At 40.1% G+C, this 23,148-nt stretch overlaps 1 protein-coding gene across 7 annotated transcripts in view; it reads left to right on the top strand.

Annotated features, from left to right (window-relative positions):
* The window catches only part of CLASP2 (cytoplasmic linker associated protein 2), a 207,754-nt gene that overhangs the window by 172,339 nt on the left and 12,267 nt on the right, over positions 1 to 23,148 (top strand). For all 7 annotated transcript variants that reach the window (XM_008070162.2, XM_021718618.1, XM_021718620.1 and 4 more), the window contains 4 exons: positions 3,791 to 4,019; positions 14,696 to 14,889; positions 16,297 to 16,425; positions 18,555 to 18,761. In XM_008070162.2, coding sequence (XP_008068353.2) covers positions 3,791 to 4,019; positions 14,696 to 14,889; positions 16,297 to 16,425; positions 18,555 to 18,761 — 759 coding nt within the window. The remainder of the gene's footprint in view (positions 1 to 3,790; positions 4,020 to 14,695; positions 14,890 to 16,296; positions 16,426 to 18,554; positions 18,762 to 23,148) is intronic.

Here is a 23,148-nt window from a genome sequence, read left to right as displayed (position 1 = left end):
AGCAGCGTGTGTGTGTGTGTGTGTGTGTGTGTGTGTCTGTGTGTGTGTGTGTGTGTGTGTCTGTGTGTGTGTCTGTCTCTCTCTCTCTCTCTCTCCCCTCCCCCCCACTTTCCCTCCCTCCCTCCCTCTCCCTCCCTCTCCCTCCTTTTCCCTCTCTTTCCCCCTCTCTCTCCCCCTCTTTCTCTCCCTCTCTCTGTCTCAGGCTGGACTTGAATTCCTGGCCTCAAGCAGTCCTTCCCCCACCTCAGCCTTCCCAAGTGCTGGAATTACAGGTGTGAGCCACCTTGCCTGACCCAGATCACATGAGTCTCACAAGATAGAGCATAGATTTTTTTCTTCCTGTTAAGTGTTGTGATAGTGATTGGCATTATCAGTTTACGTGGTTCCAGTTCTGAATGTTATGACCTATCCTTCTGACATATGTAAATATTACTGTTGAGTTTGTTGCTTCTGCCTTTATACAAAGAGAGGTTATTTTTTACTTTGCTGCTTCTTAGACTTTCCTCCGACGTCTTAGACTTTTCTGAAAATAAACCATCTCACCGGTGTCTATAGACGTTATTATTTCTTCAGTGTTTGCAAAATTGCAGGACATTGTAGTGCTTCTGCATATCTCTAAAGTGCTCCTTTCTCTGCCTTCTTGGCTTCTTTCCTGCTATTGGTTTTTTTCCCCATGCCTATAAGGCAGAGTTAGATTGTGGTGGACCTGGTAAACTGGCTGCCAAAAACCAGCTTACCATTAATATTTGAGGTTCCCTACCCTAAAAACTGCTTGTGGTAGCTATAACAGATTATCAAGAATCATTGCTTAACTGAGACTCAGTTTTGTTTTATTTCTTGAGACACGGCATGGTATAGGGTGGGGAAATCAGGTCATGGATTTTGACAGTGCAAGTTCAAATCCCAGTTCCTGGCAGTTATTAGCTAATCAGGCTATCATTTTTAAGTCATTGAGAGTATAATAAATCACATGATTCGATTCATCCCAGACCACTCTCCTAAGCTCCACAATTATACGTTCAGCTGCCTACTTGAACTTATGGTCGTCTACCCTAAAACTGCTCTTCCCTGTCTTAGTTTGCCCAGCCAAAAACCTTGGACAAAGGCATTGTCTTTGAGTCCTCTCTTGTTCTCATCCTCCATACTAAATCTGTCAGAAGCCTATTGGCTGTACTTATAGAATATATCCAGAGTTCAGCCTCTTCTCATCACTGCCTTTCTGGTTCGAGCCATCATCTTCATCACTTCTCTCACCTGGATTATTAATATAGGCATCTGATTAGCCTCCTTCATTCTGCCCTTGACCTATAGTTTGTTCTCATTCTTCTCTCACAACTCTGTAGGAGGTCCCTGTCTCAGTAAAAACCAGTCTACACAACAGACTTCCTGTTACCTCTCTGGCCTCGTCTGCTAGTTTCCTCCTTGTTTACTTTGCTTCTGCCACACGGGCCTTCTTGCCGTTCCTTGAACTTACTGGCATGTTCCTGCCTCAGGATCTTTGTATTGGTTATTTTCCTCTACCTGAAATACTCTACTTCCAGATAGCTCCTTGTATAATTCTCTCTTCCTTCAAGTACCTAAATGGCTTCTCAGTGAACCCTCCTCACCCTATGTTGTCTGTGAACTCCACCCCTCCCACATCACTCATGATCCCACACTACCTATTTTTTTCTCATATGCTAATCATCTGCTAACATACCATATACCTTATTCATTAAGGTTTTTTTGTTGTCTCTACTCCTTCACTAAAACATAAAATTCCACAAGCGTATATACATCATTCTCTCTTTTGTTCATTATTGTATTCCCAATGCCAAGAACAATGCCAGGTACATAATAGGTGCATAGTAATAGTTAAAGAATATTTGTAAAGTACCTAGCAAATGGCTTGGCACATAGTTGCTAAGTAAAAGGAGGTGATGATACTTGCAGCAATGATTTTGATACTAGTATCTGTATCAGTATTCATATTTTTGTAAGTATGTTAATATTCCCAAACTCCACTGATTTCCTTCCAAACTTATGCAGGCCTTTTAAGCCTTTCTTTAAAAACAAACAAAGGCAGGCCTTTCAAAATTTGGGTTGTTACTATCATCCTATAATTTACTATTACCTTAATAATGGAATCTGGCAGCTTTTAATTCCTTATTGCTAATGAAGATTCTTCTGTATCTTTAACTGGAGACACTAAGCCATTGGCAAGGGAACTGTAATTATCATTAACCCTTTGTGCTTGGAGATAGCTCACAGGTCACCTACCAGCAACTCAACCACACTTTTTTACAAAATAGTGAAAAACTAATCACTTCATATTAAATAATATAGTATTGGAACCAATTATTTTATTGTAATGATATTTGGCTTATAATGGAATTTTGGACATTGAAGACCTTATTCATGACAAAAAATCAAAATTTTATATCTTATATTTTTCTAATGTATGGTAATATATAAAACAGTCACCGACAGCATTGCAGGTTCATTGATACATGATGTGCAACATTAAATTTGTTTGACGTAGCCGGGCTCGGTGGCTCAGCCTGTAATCCCGCGCCTTTGGGAGGCTGAGGTGAGTGGATTGCCTGAGCCCACGGGTTCAAGACCCACCTGGGCAGCGAGACCTCATCTCTACAATAAATCAAAAAATCAGCCGGGCGTGGTAGCGCACGCCTGTAATTCCGGCCACTTGGAAGGCTGAGGCGGAAGGATCGCCGGAGTCCAGCAGGTTGAGGCTGCGGTGGCCGGGAGCGGCCACTGCACTCCAGTCTGGGTGACAGAGTGAGACTCCAACTCAAAAAAAAAAAAATTTTGTTTGACGTCTTCCACTTGGTGTTTTTCTGTTTAAGCAAACAATTCAGTCTTGTTTTCCTCACACATTAATAACATGTAATTTAAGGGTGCCCAAACTTTACCTGCAGGCTGACCACTTATGAACCTAACCCTGAATTGTACCCCACATCTTTAAAATAAAATAATAATTAAATTTTTAAAAATAATATGTAACTTATTGTCCAGTCTGTTGTTGAAAGAAGATCTGGAAGGATGCATTCATGATTCCTGAAAACCACTTCCCAACTAATCAGTCATATCTCAGTATATATTCCATCTCTTTATTTGCTTTTTCATTCCATTTGATTGGAAAACATCAAGAAAATATACATGTTTGAAAATTTTGCTCTGGCATAATCTCTTAATGTTCCCTCAGAAAGGGCATTTGAGTGCAAAGGGTTAAAGACAACATTCTTTTACAGTTTCTTATTTGCCCTCATAGCTGTGATTTCTTTATATCTTTACTATAAGCTTTGATTTTTTTTTTTTTTTAGTCAGAGTCTCACTTTGTCACCCAGGCTGGAGTGCAGTAACCCAATTATGGCTTTCTGCAGCCTCGATCTCCTGGGCTCAAGTGATTCTCCCACTCTCGCCTCCCAAGGAGCTGGGACTATAGGCATATGGTACCACAAAGCTAATTTTTTTGCTTTTTATTCCATTTTATTTTATTTTTTGTTGAAATGAGGTATAGCTATGTTGCTCAGGCTGGTCTTGAACTCCTGGCCTTGAGTGATCCTCCTGCCAAGACCTTACAAAGTGCTGGAATTACAGGTGTGAGCCACCATGCCTGACCAGTTTGACATTTTGAATATAAATTTTAATTTATAATGTTGATGGCCAGTGCTTAATTTTTTTCACTTAGTTATTGTTACTTTTTTAATATTGCTTTTTAGACAAAAAAGATATATTAGAGATATTTGAAAATGAATAATTCGCTGTGCCTTTTTCTTCCCATTGATAGTTGTGTGGTGGCCCTGGAATGTCTGACCCAAGAGCAGGAGGTGATGCTACTGATTCAAGCCAGACAGCTCTTGATAATAAAACTTCACTGCTCCATTCGATGCCTGCTCACTCCTCTCCACGCTCTCGAGACTATAATCCATATAACTATTCAGATGGCGTCAGTCCCTTCAATAAATCTGCTCTCAAGGAAGCCATGTTCGATGATGATGCTGACCAGTTTCCTGATGGTATGTTCTGAGTCACACTGCTACTGCCTACATTTTGAAGGACTGATAATCAGTGAAGCAGAAGGAACGTGTGTGCTCTTTTATTGTAACTGTCTAAAAATGAAGGATCTTTGGAACATGAGTGTTTTCTCCCATCTTGTAGAACACATTTCTAGTGGCTTGGTAGTTTTCTTCCCCTGAATGAGAAACAGAGTAATCATCTTGAGATCATCCTTGAAATCAAGAAAAGTTTAATGATATCCAAGAAACAACTCCAGTTTCACTTCTGTGACTGATTTCTAATTTAATCATGTGGTGGGAAAAGATACTTTATTTTTTGTTTTGTTTTGTTTTTTTGAGTCAGAGTCTTACTCTGTCACCCAGGCTGGAGTGCAGTGGCATTCTCATGGCTACCTCAGCCTCAACCTGCTGGGCTCAGGTGAGCCTTCCATCTCAGCCTTCCAAGTAGCTGGAACTACAGGCATGCACTACTACACCCAGCTAATTTTTTGATTTATTGTAGAGATGAGGTCTCGCCAAGTTGCCCAGGCTGTTCTCAAACCCTTGGGCTCAGACAGTCCTCTCACCTCAGCCTCGCAAAGTGCTGGGATTATAGGCGTGAGCCACCACGCCCGGCCTGATACTTCATATGATACCCATCTTTTTAAATCTGTTGAGACTTAATTTGTGGCCTGTCTTGGCCCATCAGCACTTGAGAAGAATATGTATTACTTTGTTGTTCGGTAGAGTGTTCTGTATATGTATGTAAGATCTAGTTGTTTTATGTGTTCTTTTTAAGTCATTTCCTTCTGTCTGGTGGTTCTGTGTACTATTAGGAGTGAGAGTCCAATAGAGAGTTCAACTATTATTGTAGAACTGTCTTATTTTTCCCTTAAATTCTGTCAGTTTTTGCTTCATACTTCTTGTTGTGTTGAACCTTTTATTAACATATATCTTACGTTATCTCTTGTAACCTTTTTGTTTTTTTCATCCTTTTATTTTCAACCTATTTGCATCTTTGAATCTGGAGTAAGTTTCTTGAGGACAACTTATAGAGTATGTGTTTTTATTCATTTTTCTAATCCCTATCTTTTTTTTTCTTTTTTGAGGGGGTCTCACTCTGTCACCCCTGCTGGATTGCAGTGGCATTATCACATCTTACCACAGCCTCGACATCCTGGGCTCAGGCGATTCTTCTGCCTAAGCTTGCTGAGTAGCCAGGACTACAGGTGTGCACCACCAAGCCCGGCTAATTTTTATTATTTTTTTATAGAGATGAGGTCTTGTTCTGTTGCCCAGAGTGGTCTCGAACTCCTGAACTCAAATTAGCCTCCCGTCTTGGCTTCCCAAAGTGCTGAGATTACAGGCATGAGCACCCAGCTGATTTCTATCTTTTAATTTGAGAGTTTAATCCATTAGCATTTAAAGTAATTACTATTAAGAAAGGACTTCTGTCGTGTTGCAGTTTGGTTTCTTTATAACTTGTTTGTCACTCATTTCTTTATTTTTTTTATTTTTTATTTTGTTGAGTTGGAATCTCTCTCTGTCACCCAGACTGGAGGGCAGTGGCATTCTCTCAGCCACCACAGCCTCAACCTGCTGGACTTTGGCGATCCTTTTTCCTCAGCCTTCCAAGTAACTGGAATTATAGGCATGTGCTATCACGCCCAGCTAATTTTTTTTATTTATTGTAGGGATGAGGTCTCACCAAATTGCCCAGGCTGGTCTCAAACCCCTGGGCTCAGGCAGTCTTCTCACCTCTGCCTCCCAAAGTGCTAGGACTATACAGGCATGAGCCACCATGCCCAGCGTCACTCATTTCTTACATTACTGTGTTTACTTGATTTTTTTTTTTTGTAGTGAAATGTTTAAATGTTTTTCTCATTTCCTTTTAGTATATTTGTTATCTTTTTTCCTGGTGATTTCCATAGGGATTACATTTAATATCCTAAAGGTGTAATACTATTTTAAATTTATGCCAGTTTAAGCCAGGCACAGCAATTGAGGAGGCTGATGCAGGAGGATCACTTGAGACCAGCCAGGAGTTTGAGGCTGCGGTGAGCCATGAGTGCACCACTGTACTTAAGCCCATGCAAGAGCGAAATCATGACGTAAAAAAAAGAAAAATTTATACCCATTTAACTTCAGTAACATACAGAAACTCTGTGCCTGTCTAGCTCTGACCCTACCCATTTCTGTTGTCGATGTCATAAAATTATATCTTTATATACAGTTGTGCCCAGAAACATTCAATTAATAAGTATTTTATGACAGTAGTCTCTTAAATTATGTGGAAAACAAAAAATGGAATTACAAACTGTTGTTACAATAATAGTAGCTTTAGTAATTATCCAGGCCAGGCTCCATGGCTCAATCTGTAATCCCAGCACTTTGAGAGGCTGAATCGAATAGTTTGCCTGAGCCTGCAGGTTCGAGACCAGCCCAAGCAACTTGGCGAGACCTCGTCTCTACAATAAAATTAAAAATAGCCAGGCATGGTAGCACACATCTTTAGTTCCAGCTATTCGGAAGGCTGAGGCAGAAGGATCACTGGAGCCCAGAAGGTCAATGCTGGGGTGACTGTGAGCGTGCGTGCCACTGCACCCTAGCCTGGCAAAGGAGTGGGACTCCAACTCAAAAATAATAATAATAGTAATTATCCATGTATTTATTTACCTTTATTGAGATCTTTATTTCTTTGTGTACTTTCAAGTTTCTATATACTGTGCTTTCTATTTCTTCCTCACTTTTGAAGGACCGTTTTGATAGATAAAGGATTTTGGTTGACAGGTTTTTTTTTTTCTTTTTAAGTATTTGTTTATTTATTTTTATTTTTGTAGAGACATGGTCTTACTGTTGCCCAGGCTGGTCTCAAACTACTGGCCTCAAGCAAGTCTTCTATCTCAGCCCCCCAGAGTATTAGAATTACAGATGTGAGCCACAACATCCAACCAATTTTGTTTTTATTTTTTATTTTTAGCTGTTTGAATATATATCAGCCTACTGCCTTCTATAGGCTGTCTCTGTGCCTAGAATCAGCTTGAGGTGTAAACTTAAGGCTTTCCTGACCTCTTTTCTGAGCCTGTGTCTTTCCCTAGGCATGAGTTGTCACATTTTCCAGTGTCACATTTTCCTATTTTCTCTGTATATGCAAGTTGTTTTTGAATGTCCTGATCTTCAATGTCTAGCTTCCAAAAAAGGGAAAAAGAGAAAAATGATTGGAGGCAGTGCCAATCCTTCAAGCTCCTGAAAGGCACTTTATCTAGAGTGGAACGGGCTTGCAACAGTGGGGAAAGACAATAATGAAGTCTGCCTGCCTTTTTATACCTCTGTGATAAGATGCATCAGTGGATGACTTGAAAAAGGTCTTTGGGAGAAAAAAAAAGCAGTTGTCAGAGCACACATCCTCACTAGATGTTCTCACTGCTCATGGAATGTCACTGCTCTCCAGACCTCTCAGTGGCCAGAGCTAGGGAGTGTGTGTTTAGAGATTCTTTCTAATTTTCTTCTTTTTCAGATTAATAACCTGCTTTTCTGATAGTGAAAACCCTAACTTTTATTGTCTTTAATATATTTACCACCACGCCTTGGGAGTCTGAGGTGAGTGGATTGCCTGAGCCCGCGGGTTCGAGACCCACGTGGGCAACTTGGTGAGACCTCATCTTTACAATAAATCAAAAAATTAACCGGGCATGGTAGTGCGCGCCTGTAGTTCCGGCTACTTGGAAGGCTGAGGTGGAAGGATCGCCGGAGCCCAGCAGGTCGAGGCTGCAGTGGCCGGGAGCAGCCACTGCACTCCAGTCTGGGCGACAGAGTGAGACGCCGACTCAAAAAATATATATATATGTGTATATATATATTTACCTATTTGATTAATCCTCCTGGATGCAACCAATTTTCCATTTCTGCCACCACCTCCTCACTTGCATAGATCCACTGCTCATCCTGCTAGGCTTTGCCATTCCATCCTCACCCAAAGCTGTGGGCACTCTTCTCTTTCCACTTTGGCTCCAACAGCTCACACCTGGCTGCTACTTTAAGTGAACACCTTTCCTACCTGCTGGAATTCTTTCATATGTGGAGACCCTCCTTAGTCTGTTTGGGAATCTGTCTCCTGATGCCTGGTTATCTGTAATTTTGGTGAATGAAAAAATATCTTCATTTTAATTTTCCTTGATTGCTAATGAGGTTGAGGAATCGTGTTTTTATCATTTTCTCATATCAAGAGAGTTGCTATATCACAAAGCCAAAATTATGACAACTTAGCAAGATCACCCACTTATTGTCTAATTCTCTTCTTCCTTACTAATGATCATGTGCTTTCCATTTGTTAAAGGAAGGCATCTTGGGAACTATATAACTGAAACCTAAATTGGGTATAGTATTTTTGAACTTGAGAACAGTATTTCATCATAGCCTAATGCTTGATTGACCTCTAAAACATACACAGCCATTTTATGCTGAGTTAATACTCTTTGAAAATGGATAAGCCCTCAGTTAAACCACAGTAGTAGGCTGAGCACCTATAATCCCAGCACTTTGGGAGGCTGAGGTGAGAGAATTGCCTGAGTCCAGGGGTTTGACACCAGCCTGGGCAACTTGGCAGGACCTCATCTCTACATTAAGTCAAAAAACTAACTGGGCATAATGGCATATGCCTGTAGTTCCAGCTACTTGGAAGACTGAGGTGGAAGGATCCCCTGAGCCCAGCAGGTCGAGGCTGCGGTGACCGGGAGCATGCCACTGCCCTCTAACCTGAGCAACAGAGTGAGACTCCAACTCAAAAAAATAAAATAAAATAAAAACCACAGTGGTAGTTGTTCCAAGATTCTTATGGCAGTCATTTTTATTTATTACCTATTTTCATTTTAAATTTTGAGTTGGGATAGACCTTGTTTAATATTACTTTATCATGTGTGTTGCTAATGTTATCCTTTTGTCTAATTGGTCCCAATTGCTGTTTTGAGTTTTCTTTTATTCCCCTCCCCTCTGCAAAATTTCTTTTTTTTTTTAAAGCCTAAAGCCTTTGACAAAAGATAATTGTTTAAGTAAGTCAGGATTTCTGTAAAAGGAAGTTGTTTCAAAATCTGATACTTATTAGCCTTTTACACTTGGATGCCCCCTCCAAGAGGACATTGTAAATCTAACAAACCTCTCGGATGTCCCTTCTCAGGGGACATAAAGAGATTGCTGGTGATTATACAGGACAAACTTCTGCCAGCACAAATTTTTCAAACATTTATGTTTCCTTGAAGTTTTCCATTCAGATTGCACTAAAACGCAAATAAAGAAATGGACTACATACTGAGATATACGTAAAAAAGATATCAGCTGGCATTATGTAACAATAATGTGTGAAGTTCTTTCACAGTAGTGCCAACACTTCTTTTTAATAAGAGTGTTTGTAGCCGGGCTCGGTGGCTCAGCCTGTAATCCTGCACCTTTGGGTGGCTGAGGTGAGTGGATTGCCCGAGCCCGCAGGTTCGAGACCCGCCTGGGCAGCGAGACCTCATCTCTACAATAAATCAAAAAATCAGCCGGGCGTGGTAGCACATGCCTGTAATTCCGGCTACTTGGAAGGCTGAGGCGGAAGGATCACCAGAGCCCAGCAGGTTGAGGCTGCGGTGGCCAGGAGCGGCCACTGCACTCCAGTCTGGGTGACAGAGTGAGACTACAACTCAAAAAAAAAAAAAGAGTGTTTGTATGAGAAAGGCAGCTATAGGTGTACCCTTCTTATCCTATGGCATAACTTGAAAAGATAGGTAAGCAAGTTACTGTAGCCTTAAAAGAAAGAGACTTTCAGCCGGGCTCAGTGGCTCAGCCTGTAATCCCAGCACTTTGGGAGGCTGAGGTGAGTGGATTGCCTGAGCCCGTGGGTTCGAGACCCGCCTGGGCAACTTGGCGAGACCTCATCTCTACAATAAATCAAAATGAGCCAGACATGGTAGCACGCGCCTGTAGTTCCAGCTACTTGGAAGGCTGAGGCGGAAGGATCGCCGGAGCCCAGCAGGTCGAGGCTGCGGTGGCCGGGAGCGGCTACTGCACTCCAGTCTGGGTGACGGAATGAGACTCCAACTCAAAAAATAAAAAAGAGAGACTTTCGAAGTAGAAGGCAGATTATATTGAAGTATCGAGCAGCACAGATCACATATATCTGTCCGTACTAAAACAGAAAAGTAAAACTGGAAAAATAATATTCTTTTGATAAATTTCATGACTTTGTAATTTACAGCTAGAAAATTTTTACCATTTATTTAGCTTGCAGAATGAATGGCAAAATGAAAAGACAAAAGTGAGAGTTACAAGCAGCAGTGAAGATGAGTTAGACTTAGACTTTTACACAGATAAGTTAGAAAAAAATGAACATTAATGTGGAAGAAAACGATAGTAGTGATAGTGATGTCATCCCACCAAGAAGATAATGGGTGAATATAATAGAAAATGACAGCGATGAAAGTGTTAGTAGTTTTGAAGAAGTAGAACACAATGCATTGTCAAGTAAAGAATGGGATGTTATGGAAAAAGATGATCCTTCAGCGAGAATAAGTTTTGTTGTACATCCTCAAACAACAGAACCACAAATAGCAAATAATATAAGAACCTATTGACTATTTTATTCTGTATTTTACAAATGAGTTAGTGGATCGTGTAATAAAAGAAACCTCATTTTGCAGATGAAAAAATAAGGAAAAAGCAGCTATCACACAAATCGATTTGGTATAAGTGGTATGACATTGACCAACAGAATTTTTTAGCTTTTATTGCAGTTATCCTAAATATTGGCGTAATTCAAGTACCAAATTTGTAAGAGTACTGGTCAACTGCTTTCAGTAGTAAAACACTCTTCTTTGAGTACACATTCAATAGAGAAAGTTTATGCACATCTTTTTGGATGCTTCATTTGAAAACACCTGTGTCGAGTGATGGAACAATCAGAACTTGTATTTGAAAGGACAATAATTATTTGGAATATATCGATTCAAAATTTTTATAATACTTCATACAAGATTAGGCAATTTGTTATGACAGATTCGTTGTTCAATTTAAAGGGCAAATACCATTTATAACATACAGTCTGAATAAACCTACCAAATGGTGTATACTCATTTATGCACTAGCTGGTTCAAAAACACGGTATCTTTTTTCAGTTCTTCCCTACTGTGGAAGTATACATCCAAAACATCATTCCACTTGATCTTCCAGTAAGCACCAGAATTCCATTACATTTACATAAAAAGTTGTTGGAAAAAGTTCCCAATGCAGCAGGATACCACATGTTAACTGACAGATATTACACTAGTATTGTCCAGCAGAAAAACTACTAAAGATAAAATATCATCTTACTGGTACAATCAAAGTCAAAAGGGAATGCCAGCACAAATCAAAACGCCAAAGTTTTAAATGAAGAAAGCTTTATAGGAAAAATAATCTTATGCTTCTTGTGTGGAAGGAGAAAAAGATTGTTACAATTCTCAGCACTTGGAATCTTGCAGGAATAAAATCTATCACAAAGACGTTATATGGTGGAAACATTTTTTATCAGTCAAAAAACCTGAAATGATTTTAAATTATATTGCAAATATGAGCAGCATGGACCAGTATGCTTCTGCATACTGTTTTACAGATATCCTCCTTATAATGGTATAGGAAATTATTCTTCTGGGACTAGAAATTATTAACTCATATACTGTACCGAGCATCAAAAAAAGAAAAAAGTGAAAAACTTGTGGTCCCACTTGAAATTTGTCAAGTTTCTGGTCAATCATTTGAGATGTGGTTTTCAGGAATCATAAATTTGTTTTTCCACATCTTCTTAGAACAACAGACTGGACAATAAATTACATATTATTAATGTGGAAGGAAGAAAACAAGACTACATTATCTGCTCAAATAGAAAAACACCATGTGGAAGACATCAAACCAATTACTATTGCTCAACATGTAGCAATGAACCTGCAATGCATGTCAGTGACTATTTTACATATATACCACACATTAGCCACATATAAGATATAAAACTTTGATTTTTTTGTCATAAATAAGTTTCACAATGTCCAAAATTTCATTATAAGCCATATATCATTGCAAAAAATAATTGGTTTCAGTGCTATAGTATTTTATATGAAGTGATTCATTTTTCACTATTTTGTAAAAAAGTGAAAAATGTAGGTTGAGTTGCTGGTAGGTGAGACGTCTGTAAGATGTCTCCAAGTGCAAAGGTTAAATGTGTCTCTTACCCAGGTGTTGCTACTTACATTACAGACAAACACATTGATCAAAACTGTAACAAGTCTAAAAAAGGCCATTAGCATCCACATCCAATGATAACCTTTGTAAAGTTAACTGGGTACTATAATATACTAAAATACATCCTCTACTGAGGATCATGCAGTTATTCAGGGGAGAGTTACATCAGTTTGCCAACATGAAAGACTATTCGTATTTTTTTAGAACTGTAGCAATAACATTATTAGAATTGCAGTTGTGCCTATATTTGTCAGAAGGACACAGGAAGATTAATATTACTGAATTTACTGAGTTTACTATATTCTAGGCCCAGGTCCTCACCATGACTCTAGGAGGTAGAGACTATATTCTGTCTATGTTCTATAAGAGGCAGGCTCTTTTTACTTGATCACAGTGCCACTCTTTGTCAGAAGGGGAAAACTTCAGTAGGATTATCTCATTATTATGATACAAGAGTTCAGTTTTGCAATAACTTATGTGCTTTCTCTGGAAGAAATTATTTTTTTTGTTATACATCTGTCCAGACCACTATATCAAGTTATGTCTAATTATCTACTAGAATAATTACAAAACCTGCTTTCATGGAAAAGACAACTGACTTCCTTGAAAAAGCATTTTCTTGTGAATTCTCTTTATCCATCTGAAATAAAGTACACTCTTACCAGAATGATTCTCAGATATCTGTGAAATTCTGGTAACCTATAACTTTCCAGGAGTGATTTTTGTGGGTTTTATAGAGATGCCTTTATCCTGTTAGAATAATTCTTGTTAAACAAGCAGTATTGTTCTAATATTGGTCTGCAGCATATTCTTTGGTTGTTTCATTCAAGAGAAGGATTTAGGGAGGAAATGAATCTATGGCACAAACTCAGGCCACTGTCGGCTCAAGTGTCTCAAGGCCTGAATTTATCATGTATTTGATCATCAAAAGAATTTAAGAGAAACTCTGGTAGTTTGTAATGTTTAAATGTAAACCTTTAGATTTAACTCATTTCTACAAAAATGATTCAAAGCACTATATAATGACTGTTGTTGGAAAATAAGCACTAAGTGCCCTTTAAAAGTCATAAAATCAATGAACTTATAATTATACTTTTTTTTTTTTGAGTTGGAGTCTCACTCTGTCGCCCAGGCTGGAGTGCAGTGGTAGGCTCACAGCCACCCCAGTGTCGACCTGCAGGGTTCCAGCCATCCTTCCACCTCAGCCTTCCAAGTAGCTGGAACTACAGGCACGCGTTACCATGCCTGGCTAAATTTTTTTTTTTTTATTGTAGAGACGAGGTCTCATCAAGTTGCCCAGGCTGGTTTCGAACCCCTGGGCTCAAGCAATCCTTTTGCCTTGGCCTCCCAAATTGCTGGAATTACAGGTTTGAGCCACCATGCCTGGCCTATAATTGTACTTAAAAAAAAACAAAAAAAACCTAAACAAAAATCCTTGGTAACCATTTAGCCCAAATCTTTACTCTGAAATGTAGAGAAAAGTATTTTAAGAATCTCTTCTGCCACTTCTTTTAAACTGTATTTCAGAATATTAAAAATAACTCAAGCCGGGCTTGGTGGCTCAGCCTGTAATCCCGCACCTTTGGGAGGGTGAGGTGAGTGGATTGCCTGAGCCCGCGGGTTCGAGACCCACCTGGGCAACTTAGTGAGACCTCATCTCTACAATAAATCAAAAAAATTAGCCGGGCATGGTAGCGTGCGCCTGTAGTTGCAGCTATTTGGAAGGCTGAGGCGGAAGGATCACTGGAGCCCAGCAGGTCGAGGCTGCAGTGGCCAGGAGCTGCCACCGCACTCCAGTCTGGGTGACAGAGTAAGACTCCAACTCAAAAATAAAAATAAAAATAACTCAGGTTGGGAAAGTTATTCTCTACAGAAGAATGCTAGCCCATGGAAGAAATGGTATGATTAGATACACACCATTTTTTACTCTCCTTATAATAACTGATTCAGCAACAATCAGTGGGCAAAACCATTGGTTAAAAGATTCATGGGTAACTTACAGTGTTGTCAGATCGTCACCACTTAAATCTAGTGATCATTTTTCACATTGCTAAAAGTGGAATGCCCAAACATTGTGAGACTCCTGGCCTGACACCATAAAAATGCATGCTGAAGTATACAAGGAGAAAAAGACATATTTTTGGATTTGCTAGAAATACATCAGAAAAAGGGGGAGTAGAGAGAGAGATGGGCTAAGAATGGTAAAATCTTGAAAACTGTTAAATCTGGATGATAAGAGTTCATTATACTCGCCTCTCTTACGTTCATTTTTATTATTAAAAGTTTAAAAATAACATTGTTGTTTTAGAAGTGACAGAATTGAAAAGAAAATTAGTGTCCTTTTTTGTCTTTTTATAACCATCATTGTGTTTCATAATGATGTCGTCGTTTCCATACCTGTGAGAATCAACCTATAAAGTTACAGAATTAATATCCTGTTTCTTTTACAGATCTTTCCCTAGACCATTCTGACCTGGTTGCAGAGTTGCTGAAAGAGCTGTCTAACCATAATGAACGTATAGAAGAACGAAAAATTGCCCTCTATGAACTCATGAAATTGACCCAGGAAGAATCTTTCAGTGTTTGGGATGAACACTTCAAAACAATATTACTTTTATTGCTTGAAACCCTTGGAGATAAAGAGGTAAATGACAGAATATGTAAGCAATAGCCTGTCCTTCCTGTCTCTTTTCAGATTGCCTATTAATCAGGTACTATCCAGATTCAGAAATTGGGAAAAAGTCTATTCGGCTGCTGCTTTCTGTGTGAAATTTTCACTGTGAAATACTTTTTCTTAACCAATTAGCTCAACAATTTTGAAACAGTTAGCAACAGGAAAAATGAAAGGTTGCAGATTGGCTTCTTATAGAAAAGTACAGATTATCTGTTCTGCATAATTAAATTAGCTGTTCAGAAGTAAAACTTTCTTTTATAGTCAGAATGTAGATGGTTCTTGATTTCTTGCATATATAAGAGGTGTGATATAAGTTTTCAGGTGGAGTTGAAAAAACTCTATTGTAAAAATTATGTAACATGCTGCCCACTTATGCAATTGTCTACAATTTCCCCTCAATATTAAAACCCTTAAAAGTTAAAAAAAACAAAAACAAGCCGGGTTCAGTGGCTCAGCCTGTAATCCCACGCCTTTGGGAGGCTGAGGTGAGTGGATTGCCTGAGCCCGCGGGTTCAAGACCCACCTGGGCAGCGAGACCTCATTTCTACAATAAAATCAAAAAATCAGCCGGGCGTGGTAGCGCATGCCTGTAATTCTGGCTACTTGGAAGGCTGAGGCGGAAGGATTGCCGGAGCCCAGCAGGTCGAGGCTGCGGTGGCCGGGAGTGAGACTCCAACTCAAAAAAAAAAAAAAAAAACAGTTGGGAGCAGCTCAAGCCTGTAATCCAGCACTTTGGGAGGCTGAGGCAACAAGATTGCCTGAGCCCGCAGGTTGGAGACCAGCCTGGGCAACATGGTGAGACCTCGACTCCACAATAAATCAAAAAATTAGCCAGGCGTGGTAACGCACGCCTGTAGTTCTGGCTACTTGGAAGGCTAAGGCAGAAGGATCGCCAGAGCCCAGCGGATTGACGCTGAGGTGACTGTGAGCTTGCCACTGCACTCCAGCCTGGGCGATGGAGTAAGAGTCCAACTCAAAAAAAAAAAAAAGTTTAAAAAAAGGCCGGGCTCGGTAGCTCAGCCTGTAACCCCAGCACTTTGGGAGGCCGAGGTGAGTGGATTGCCTAAGCCTGTGGGTTCGAGACCCATCCGGACAACTTGTGAGACCTCATCTCTACAATAAATCAAAAATTAGCCGGGCGTGGTAGCGCACACCTGTAGTTCCAGCTACTTGGAAGGCTGAGGTGGAAGGATCGCGGAGCCCAGCAGGTTGAGGCTGTGGTGGCCAGGAGCGTGTCACTGCACTCCAGTCTGGGCGACAGAGTGGGACTCCAACTCAAATAAAAACAAGCCAAAAAAAAAAAAAAAAGTTAAGAAATATTGAAAATATTAACATTAGTCTACAACATATTAAAAACATTTAAATTCTTCTTCTTAGCCTACAATCAGAGCTTTGGCATTAAAAGTTTTAAGAGAAATCCTAAGGCATCAACCAGCAAGGTTTAAAAACTATGCAGAACTAACTGTCATGAAAACATTGGAAGCACATAAAGATCCTCATAAAGAGGTAAGTTACCTGAAAGTTAAATTCTCTTGTTGCACAAAACTTGTAAGCATTGTACAAAATGTAACCTTATTTATCAGCTTTTTGATGAACACTTACCTTGATATTCAAGGAATACCTGATCAAGAGTTGAGCATTTTTTTCTATTAAATGAATTATGGTGATATCATGGCCTTTCACCGAAAATAGGCCAGCTCAAACAAATAATTTATCTGATTTCATTTTCTCCTTTGCTTTACTTTTAGTCTTCTGCCTAGAGTTCACCAATCTTATCTTCACTTTCCATTTAGCAGTAAGAATCTGATTTTGTAAAATAACTAATGAAGATAAGAAATCGGTTATTTTTAAGTTGTAAATTGCCTATAGAAGCTGTATCTTTATAAGTTTATTCAATAAAATAATGAGAGCTTTCAAAAGAGTTCTATAAACTTGTTTCATTACATTACAATTATGATATTGCCCCTTCCCCACCAGTGATATTAATTAACCATGAGTAATTTTATTATAATCTTAGAAAGAATTAGAAAAGGAAATAAAATTTTTTTTATTTTTATTATTTTTTTCATTTCACTCCTTATATTGCATTTCAGTTCCTTTGAAATCAGTGAGAATCTTTATTTGTTTGTTTATTTTTTTGCATGTTTAGTTTTTTGTTTTTTCCTTTCTTAATTTTTTTTATTTTAAAGATGTGGGGTACAATTCAAGGTTAGGTATACAAATGTTCATTATGCAGGTACTCTTGTTGATGAGGTGTGTCCCCTTCCCCCGGCAGATTCCCTCTAATGGAATCTCACTCTGTCACCCAGGCTGGAATGCAGTGATGCGCCCATGGCTACCGCAGCCTTTACTTGCTGGGCTCAGGCAGTCCTTCCACCTCAGCCTTCCAAGTAACTGGAACTACAGGGGCACACCACCATGCCCAGCTAATTTTTTGATTTATTGTAGAGATGAGGTCTCACCAAATTGCCCTGGCTGGTCTAAACCCCTGGGCTCAGGCATTCCTCTCACCTCGGCCTCCCAGAGTTCTAGGATTATAGGCTTCAGCCACTGCACATGGCTTTATATATATATAGTTTGTTTGTTTAAGATGTGGGATATAGCTGGGGTGTGGTGGCTTACGCCTATAATCCCAGCACTTTGGGAGGCAGAGGTAAGAGAATTGCCTGAACCCAGGGGTTCTAGACCAGTCTGGGCAACATGGTGAGACATGATAGAGTAACATAAAAAGCAATTATTTTAACATGTTTTTATGACCATCTTTAGAGATTACATATTCTAATAAGAATTCTTCTCTTGGCCGAGCTTGGTGGCTCAGCCCGTGCTTTGGGAGGCCAAGGTGAGTGAATTGCCTGAGCTCGTGGGTTCGAGACCCACTTGGGCATCTTGGCGAGACCTCATCTCTACAATAAATCAAAAAAATTAGCCGGGCATGGTAGCGCACGCCTGTAATTCCAGCTACTTGGAAGACTGAGGCGGAAGGATCGCCGGAGCCCAGCAGGTCGAGGCTGTGGTGGCTGGGAGGGGCCACTGCACTCCAGTCTGGGCAACTGAGTGAGACTCCAACTCAGAAAAAAAAAAAAAAAGAATTCTTCTCTTAGTTGCAAAACCAACATTTTATCCTCTCCAGGCCCAATATAGAAGGAAAGAAAATCATTATGAAAAGGGAGGATATCATGTTAATTTCTGATAATACTTGATATTTTTACTTTATTTTCTATTAGTGTGATAAAACGGGCACAAGCACTCCTGGAGATAAGGGTACTAATAATGAGCAGGGCCTCAGCATGGCTGATGCAAGGAACTCCATTCATATTACAGTCTAGGTAAATAGAGCTCCATGTTCTAGCACAACTAGACCACAATGGGATTTGGAAAAACTACTTTAGCCAACAGTAAAAGAACACAAAAGAAGGGAGAGATGTGTAATAAAGTCCCATGTATCCATCTAGCTTCAACAGTTAACTGATATTTTGCCTGTTTTATATGTATCCTCGCTTTTTATTTGTTTACTGAAGTATTTTCAAAGCAAATCTCAAATACGTCTTATTAAATACATCTGAAGTTTATACTTTTAGGACATGATACAGTGTTTTCAAAAATCACTTTCTGGCTTAATTTCCTTTTTGTTGTAGGTGGTAAGATCTGCTGAGGAAGCAGCATCAGTATTGGCTACTTCAATTAGTCCAGAGCAGTGCATCAAAGTGCTTTGTCCTATCATCCAAACTGCAGATTACCCAATTAATCTAGCTGCAATCAAAATGCAAACAAAAGTGATAGAGAGAGTATCCAAGGAAACCCTTAACCTCCTCTTGCCAGAGATTATGCCAGGCTTAATACAGGTAAGCAACAAAGCTTGGAGTAATAAGCTATGATAAGTTTGGGTTTCAGTTATTTTTAAGTATGCAGTTTACTGGCATTAGGTACATTCACAATGTTGTGCAACCATCACTGCTATTCACATCCAGAACTTTTTCTTCATCCCAAAATGAAACTCTAGACCCAGTATGCAAATAACTCCTCATTTCTTCTTCCTTCCCAGTCCTTGGTAACCTTTGTTCTACTTATGACTAGGGTCCTCATATAAGTGAAAACATGAAATATTTGTCCTTTTATGTTTAAGTTATTTCATTTAGCATATTCTCAGGGCTCATCCACGTTATAGCATTTATCATAACGTCATTCCTTTTTATGACTGAATAATATGCCATCTATGTATATACCATAATTTGTTAATCCATTCTATTGATGAGTTATTTGGATTATTTCCTGTCTTTACATCAATATTACAGTGAACTTGCTTGTGATACCTTCTTGTATTTATATACAAGAAACAGAATTTCTAGTTGTTGCCAAATTTCTGTCCAAAGTTGTTATACGGTTTACAGTTATAGATATAGTATGTTTTTCTCTATCTACATACACTCATGCATAGAAACATTTTAACAAAAATGGAATTTTTTGATAACATGCTTTGATTAACTTAACCATACATTGTGAACTCTTCTCATCCAATAAATAACATTTTACAGTGCCATTTTAATGACTGACTAATATTTCTAGTGTGTATATTAAAACTCCTACCAAAGAGTATAATAACTCACATATTTGTGCATTTATAGTATATTTTTTATTCTATTCTTAAGCTTGGTATTACTCACCAAATTGTGCGGTCCTAAGAAAAGACTGAAGTCTTTTTGTCTATATTTAGTACTAAGAACAGAGTATATATAGAATATGTGTGTGTCATACATATAACAGACACTGAATAAATGTTTACTAGATAACAAAGAGTATGAGGATACTAGCAAAGAGCTATTATGGCTTTAAATTCTTGTAAATTTCTTATTTTCTCTGATGATAACTTGTTGCAGAATCTTACAGCATACATAATTATTGGGAAAAGGCATTTTACCTATCAAAAAAGCACAAGAAGCTGGGCACAGTGACTCACACCTGTAATCCCAGCACTTTGGGAAGCAGAGGCTAGAGGATTGCCTGAACCCAGGGATTCCTGATCAACCTGGGCAACATGGCAAGACCTCATCTCTGTAATAAATTAAAAAATTAGCTGGGCATGGTGACGCATGCCTATAGTTCCAGGTACTTGGAAGACTGAGGCAAAAGAATCACCTGAGCCCAGCAGGTCAAGGCTGCGGTGGCTGTGAGCATGCCACTGCACTCCAGCCTGGGTGACAGAGTGAAACTCTGATTCAAAAAAAAAGGGCACAAGAACTCCAATGAATGTAAATATTAGTATCTTAATTTGTTGCTAAAAAACTGTTAACATTAGGGCATATAGGTATTAGGACCAGAGCATTGAGAAGCAAAAAGGCAATGGCAACATAGTTTTTGAGTGCCTTTTTATTTTCTCACCAAAAAACTATCTTTGTGAGCAACTGCACATTGTTAACATTGTTAACAAAATTAGGGAAAGGCATCCCAGTGAGCCTGAAAATATGAGTAGCAAGTTTCTGTGTGTATTTCAACTCTCTGAAAAAGTGAGAAGGAAAATCAAAAGTCAACTTTTCAGACCCTGGGGCCAGAAAATCAACACAAGTCCTTGCCTTTAAAAGAGGTGTCCTCATTCTGATTGAAAGTGGAGGTGAGGGCAGAGGTACTACAGGAAGGTTTGATCTGCTGAGGTGACCTAGATCCTCAGGGCACTTAGAAATGCCTTGTAGAAGTTCCCTTCCGAGCCGGGCTCGGTGGCTCAGCCTGTAATCCCAGCACTTTGGGAGGCTGAGGTGAGTGGATTGCCTGAGCCCGCAGGTTCGAGACCCGCCTGGGCAACTTGGTGAGACCTCATCTCTACAATAAAATCAAAAATTAACTGGGCGTGGTAGCGTGCGCTTATAATTCCAGCTACTTGGAAGGCTGAGGTGGAAGGATCGCCAGAGCCCAGCAGGTCGAGGCTGCGGTGGCCGGGAGCGGCCACTGCACTCCAGTCTGGGCAACAGAGTGACTCCAACTCAAAAAAAAAAAAAAAAAAAGAAGTTCCCTTCCAAGCCGGGTTCAGTGGCTCAGCTTGTAATCCCGTGCCTTGGGAGGCTGAGGTGAGTGGATTGCCTGAGCCCGCGGGTTCAAGACCCACCTGGGCAACTTGATGAGACCTCATCTCTACAATAAATCAAAAAAATTAGCCGGGCATGGTAGCACGTGCCTGTAATTCCAGCTACTTGGAAGGCTGAGGTGGAAGGATCGCCGGAGCCCAGCAGGTTGAGGCTGCGGTGGCCGGGAGTGGCCACTGCACTCCAGTCTGGGCGACAGAGTGAGCCTCTGACTCAAAAAAAAAACAAGAAGTTCCTTTCCAGAAGAGCTCCTAGTTTCTTAGAGTCTAAACTGAGCATCAAGCACTGGGCGCTGTGGCTCACGCCTGTAATCCCTCATTTTGAGAGGTGGAGGCAAGAGGATTACCTGAGCCTCAGGGTTCAAGACTACCCTGAGCAGCATGGTGAGACCTCGTCTGTACAATAAATCAAAAGGTTAGCTGGGTGCGGTGGCTCACACGTGTAGTTCCAGCTATTTAGAAGACTGAGGTGAAAGTATCACCTGAGCCCAGCAGGTTGAGACTGCAGTAGCTTTGAGTGTGCCACTGCACTCCAACCTGGGGGACAGAGTGAGACTGCAACTCAAAAAAAAAAACAAAAAACCTAAGCATTATAGCAATACTGTGGCAGAGGTGGGCTTCACAGAAAGGCCATATGTGTAAATACTTTAGAGCAGAGGTGTTCAACCTTTTGACGCCCCTGGGCCACATCAAGTAAAGAGGAATTGTCTTGGGCCATACATAAATTATGTAATATAGTTAGTATATACTCATAATAAAACTTTTATTGTTTAATTTTTTATTATAAAGTTTAGAAAAATGAAGACAATATAAAACTCATGGGAAATTTGACCTTTTTTTGTAAAACTAATCTATCAATGTCTGGTTCGATGGAAGTGGTCACAGTTCTTAGTGAGCTCTTAAAATACCCATCAGAAAAATTCAAATTTTGTTCTTCATGTGCTTCTTAATTGAAAACATCTGCTTACAAATGTATATGTTGCCAAAAAGTGATATCATGAATAAGGCGTGATTGTTAACTTCAAAAATGGAACTACACATGGGGTCATGAAGAAAATGAATGCTAAAAAGCACATGATGTTGAAAGACTTTGTAGGACTGCATTACTAGCTGTTCTGGGCCACATGGCCTGCAGACCATGGGTTGGACATGCTTGCTTTAGAGTAACAAGAAAGGGAAAGAGGAATCCTGCACAATAAAGCTAGAAAAGCTTTCATAGCCCAACTCCAGCCTTTCATACACAGAAAATTTACAGAATATAGAAAAGCTGCCTGGGCACAGTGGCTCATGCTGTTATCTCAGCACTTTGGGAAGCTGAGGTGGGTGAATTGCTTGAGCCCAGGAATTCAAGACCAGCCTAGAAAACATAGCAAACCTCATCTGTACAAAAAAAAAACCAAAAATCAAAAAATTAACTGGGCATGGTGGCGCACACCTGTAGTCCCAGCTACTCAGGATACTGAGGTGGAAGGATCACCTGGGCCCAGAAGATCAAGGCTGTCCCTGTGAGCTGTGATCATCATGATCATTCCATTGCACTTCAGCCTTGGTGACAGAGTGAGGCCCTGACTAGATAGATAGATAAATTTGTCCATTTGTTTAAAAAATATAGAGAGAAAAGCTCATTTGACTTATTCATGAGTGACAGAAAAGGCTTTTGGGGGGTCAAGGCCCATATAAAGATGTTACCTACCACCCCCATCAAAAAAGAAGACGAAGCCAGGCTCGGTGGCTCAGCCTGTAATCCCGCGCTTTGGGTGAGGTGAGTGGATTGTCCGAGCCCGTGGGTTCGAGACCCGCCTGGGCAACTTGATGAGACCTTATCTCTACAGTAAATCACAAAATTAGCTGGGCGTGGTAGCTCGCACCTGTAGTTCCAGCTACTTGGAAGACTGAGGCGGAAGGATCGCCGGAGCCCAGCAGGTTGAGGCTGTGGGGGCTGGGAGCGGCCACTGCACTCCAGTCTGGACGACAGAGTGAGATTCCAACACACTCACACACACAAAAGAAAGTGGATTCATGGGCTTTATGGTTTCTGAGTGGTTTTGGCTCACAGGTGCCAGCCCAGAGGCTCAGCCCAGAGGCGCCCGAGGGGTGGATGGCCTGGCAGTCGTGGCATTGGCTGGCCCTGCGGCGAGTTTCCCACACCCACTTCCCAG

The sequence above is a fragment of the Carlito syrichta genome, unplaced genomic scaffold, assembly GCF_000164805.1.
Source record: "Carlito syrichta isolate Samal-C Ts95f unplaced genomic scaffold, Tarsius_syrichta-2.0.1 Scaffold313175, whole genome shotgun sequence".
Classification (NCBI taxonomy): domain Eukaryota; kingdom Metazoa; phylum Chordata; class Mammalia; order Primates; family Tarsiidae; genus Carlito; species Carlito syrichta.
The sequence above is the reverse complement of the archived record's forward strand: the minus strand, read 5'-3'. Positions and strand labels throughout refer to the sequence as shown.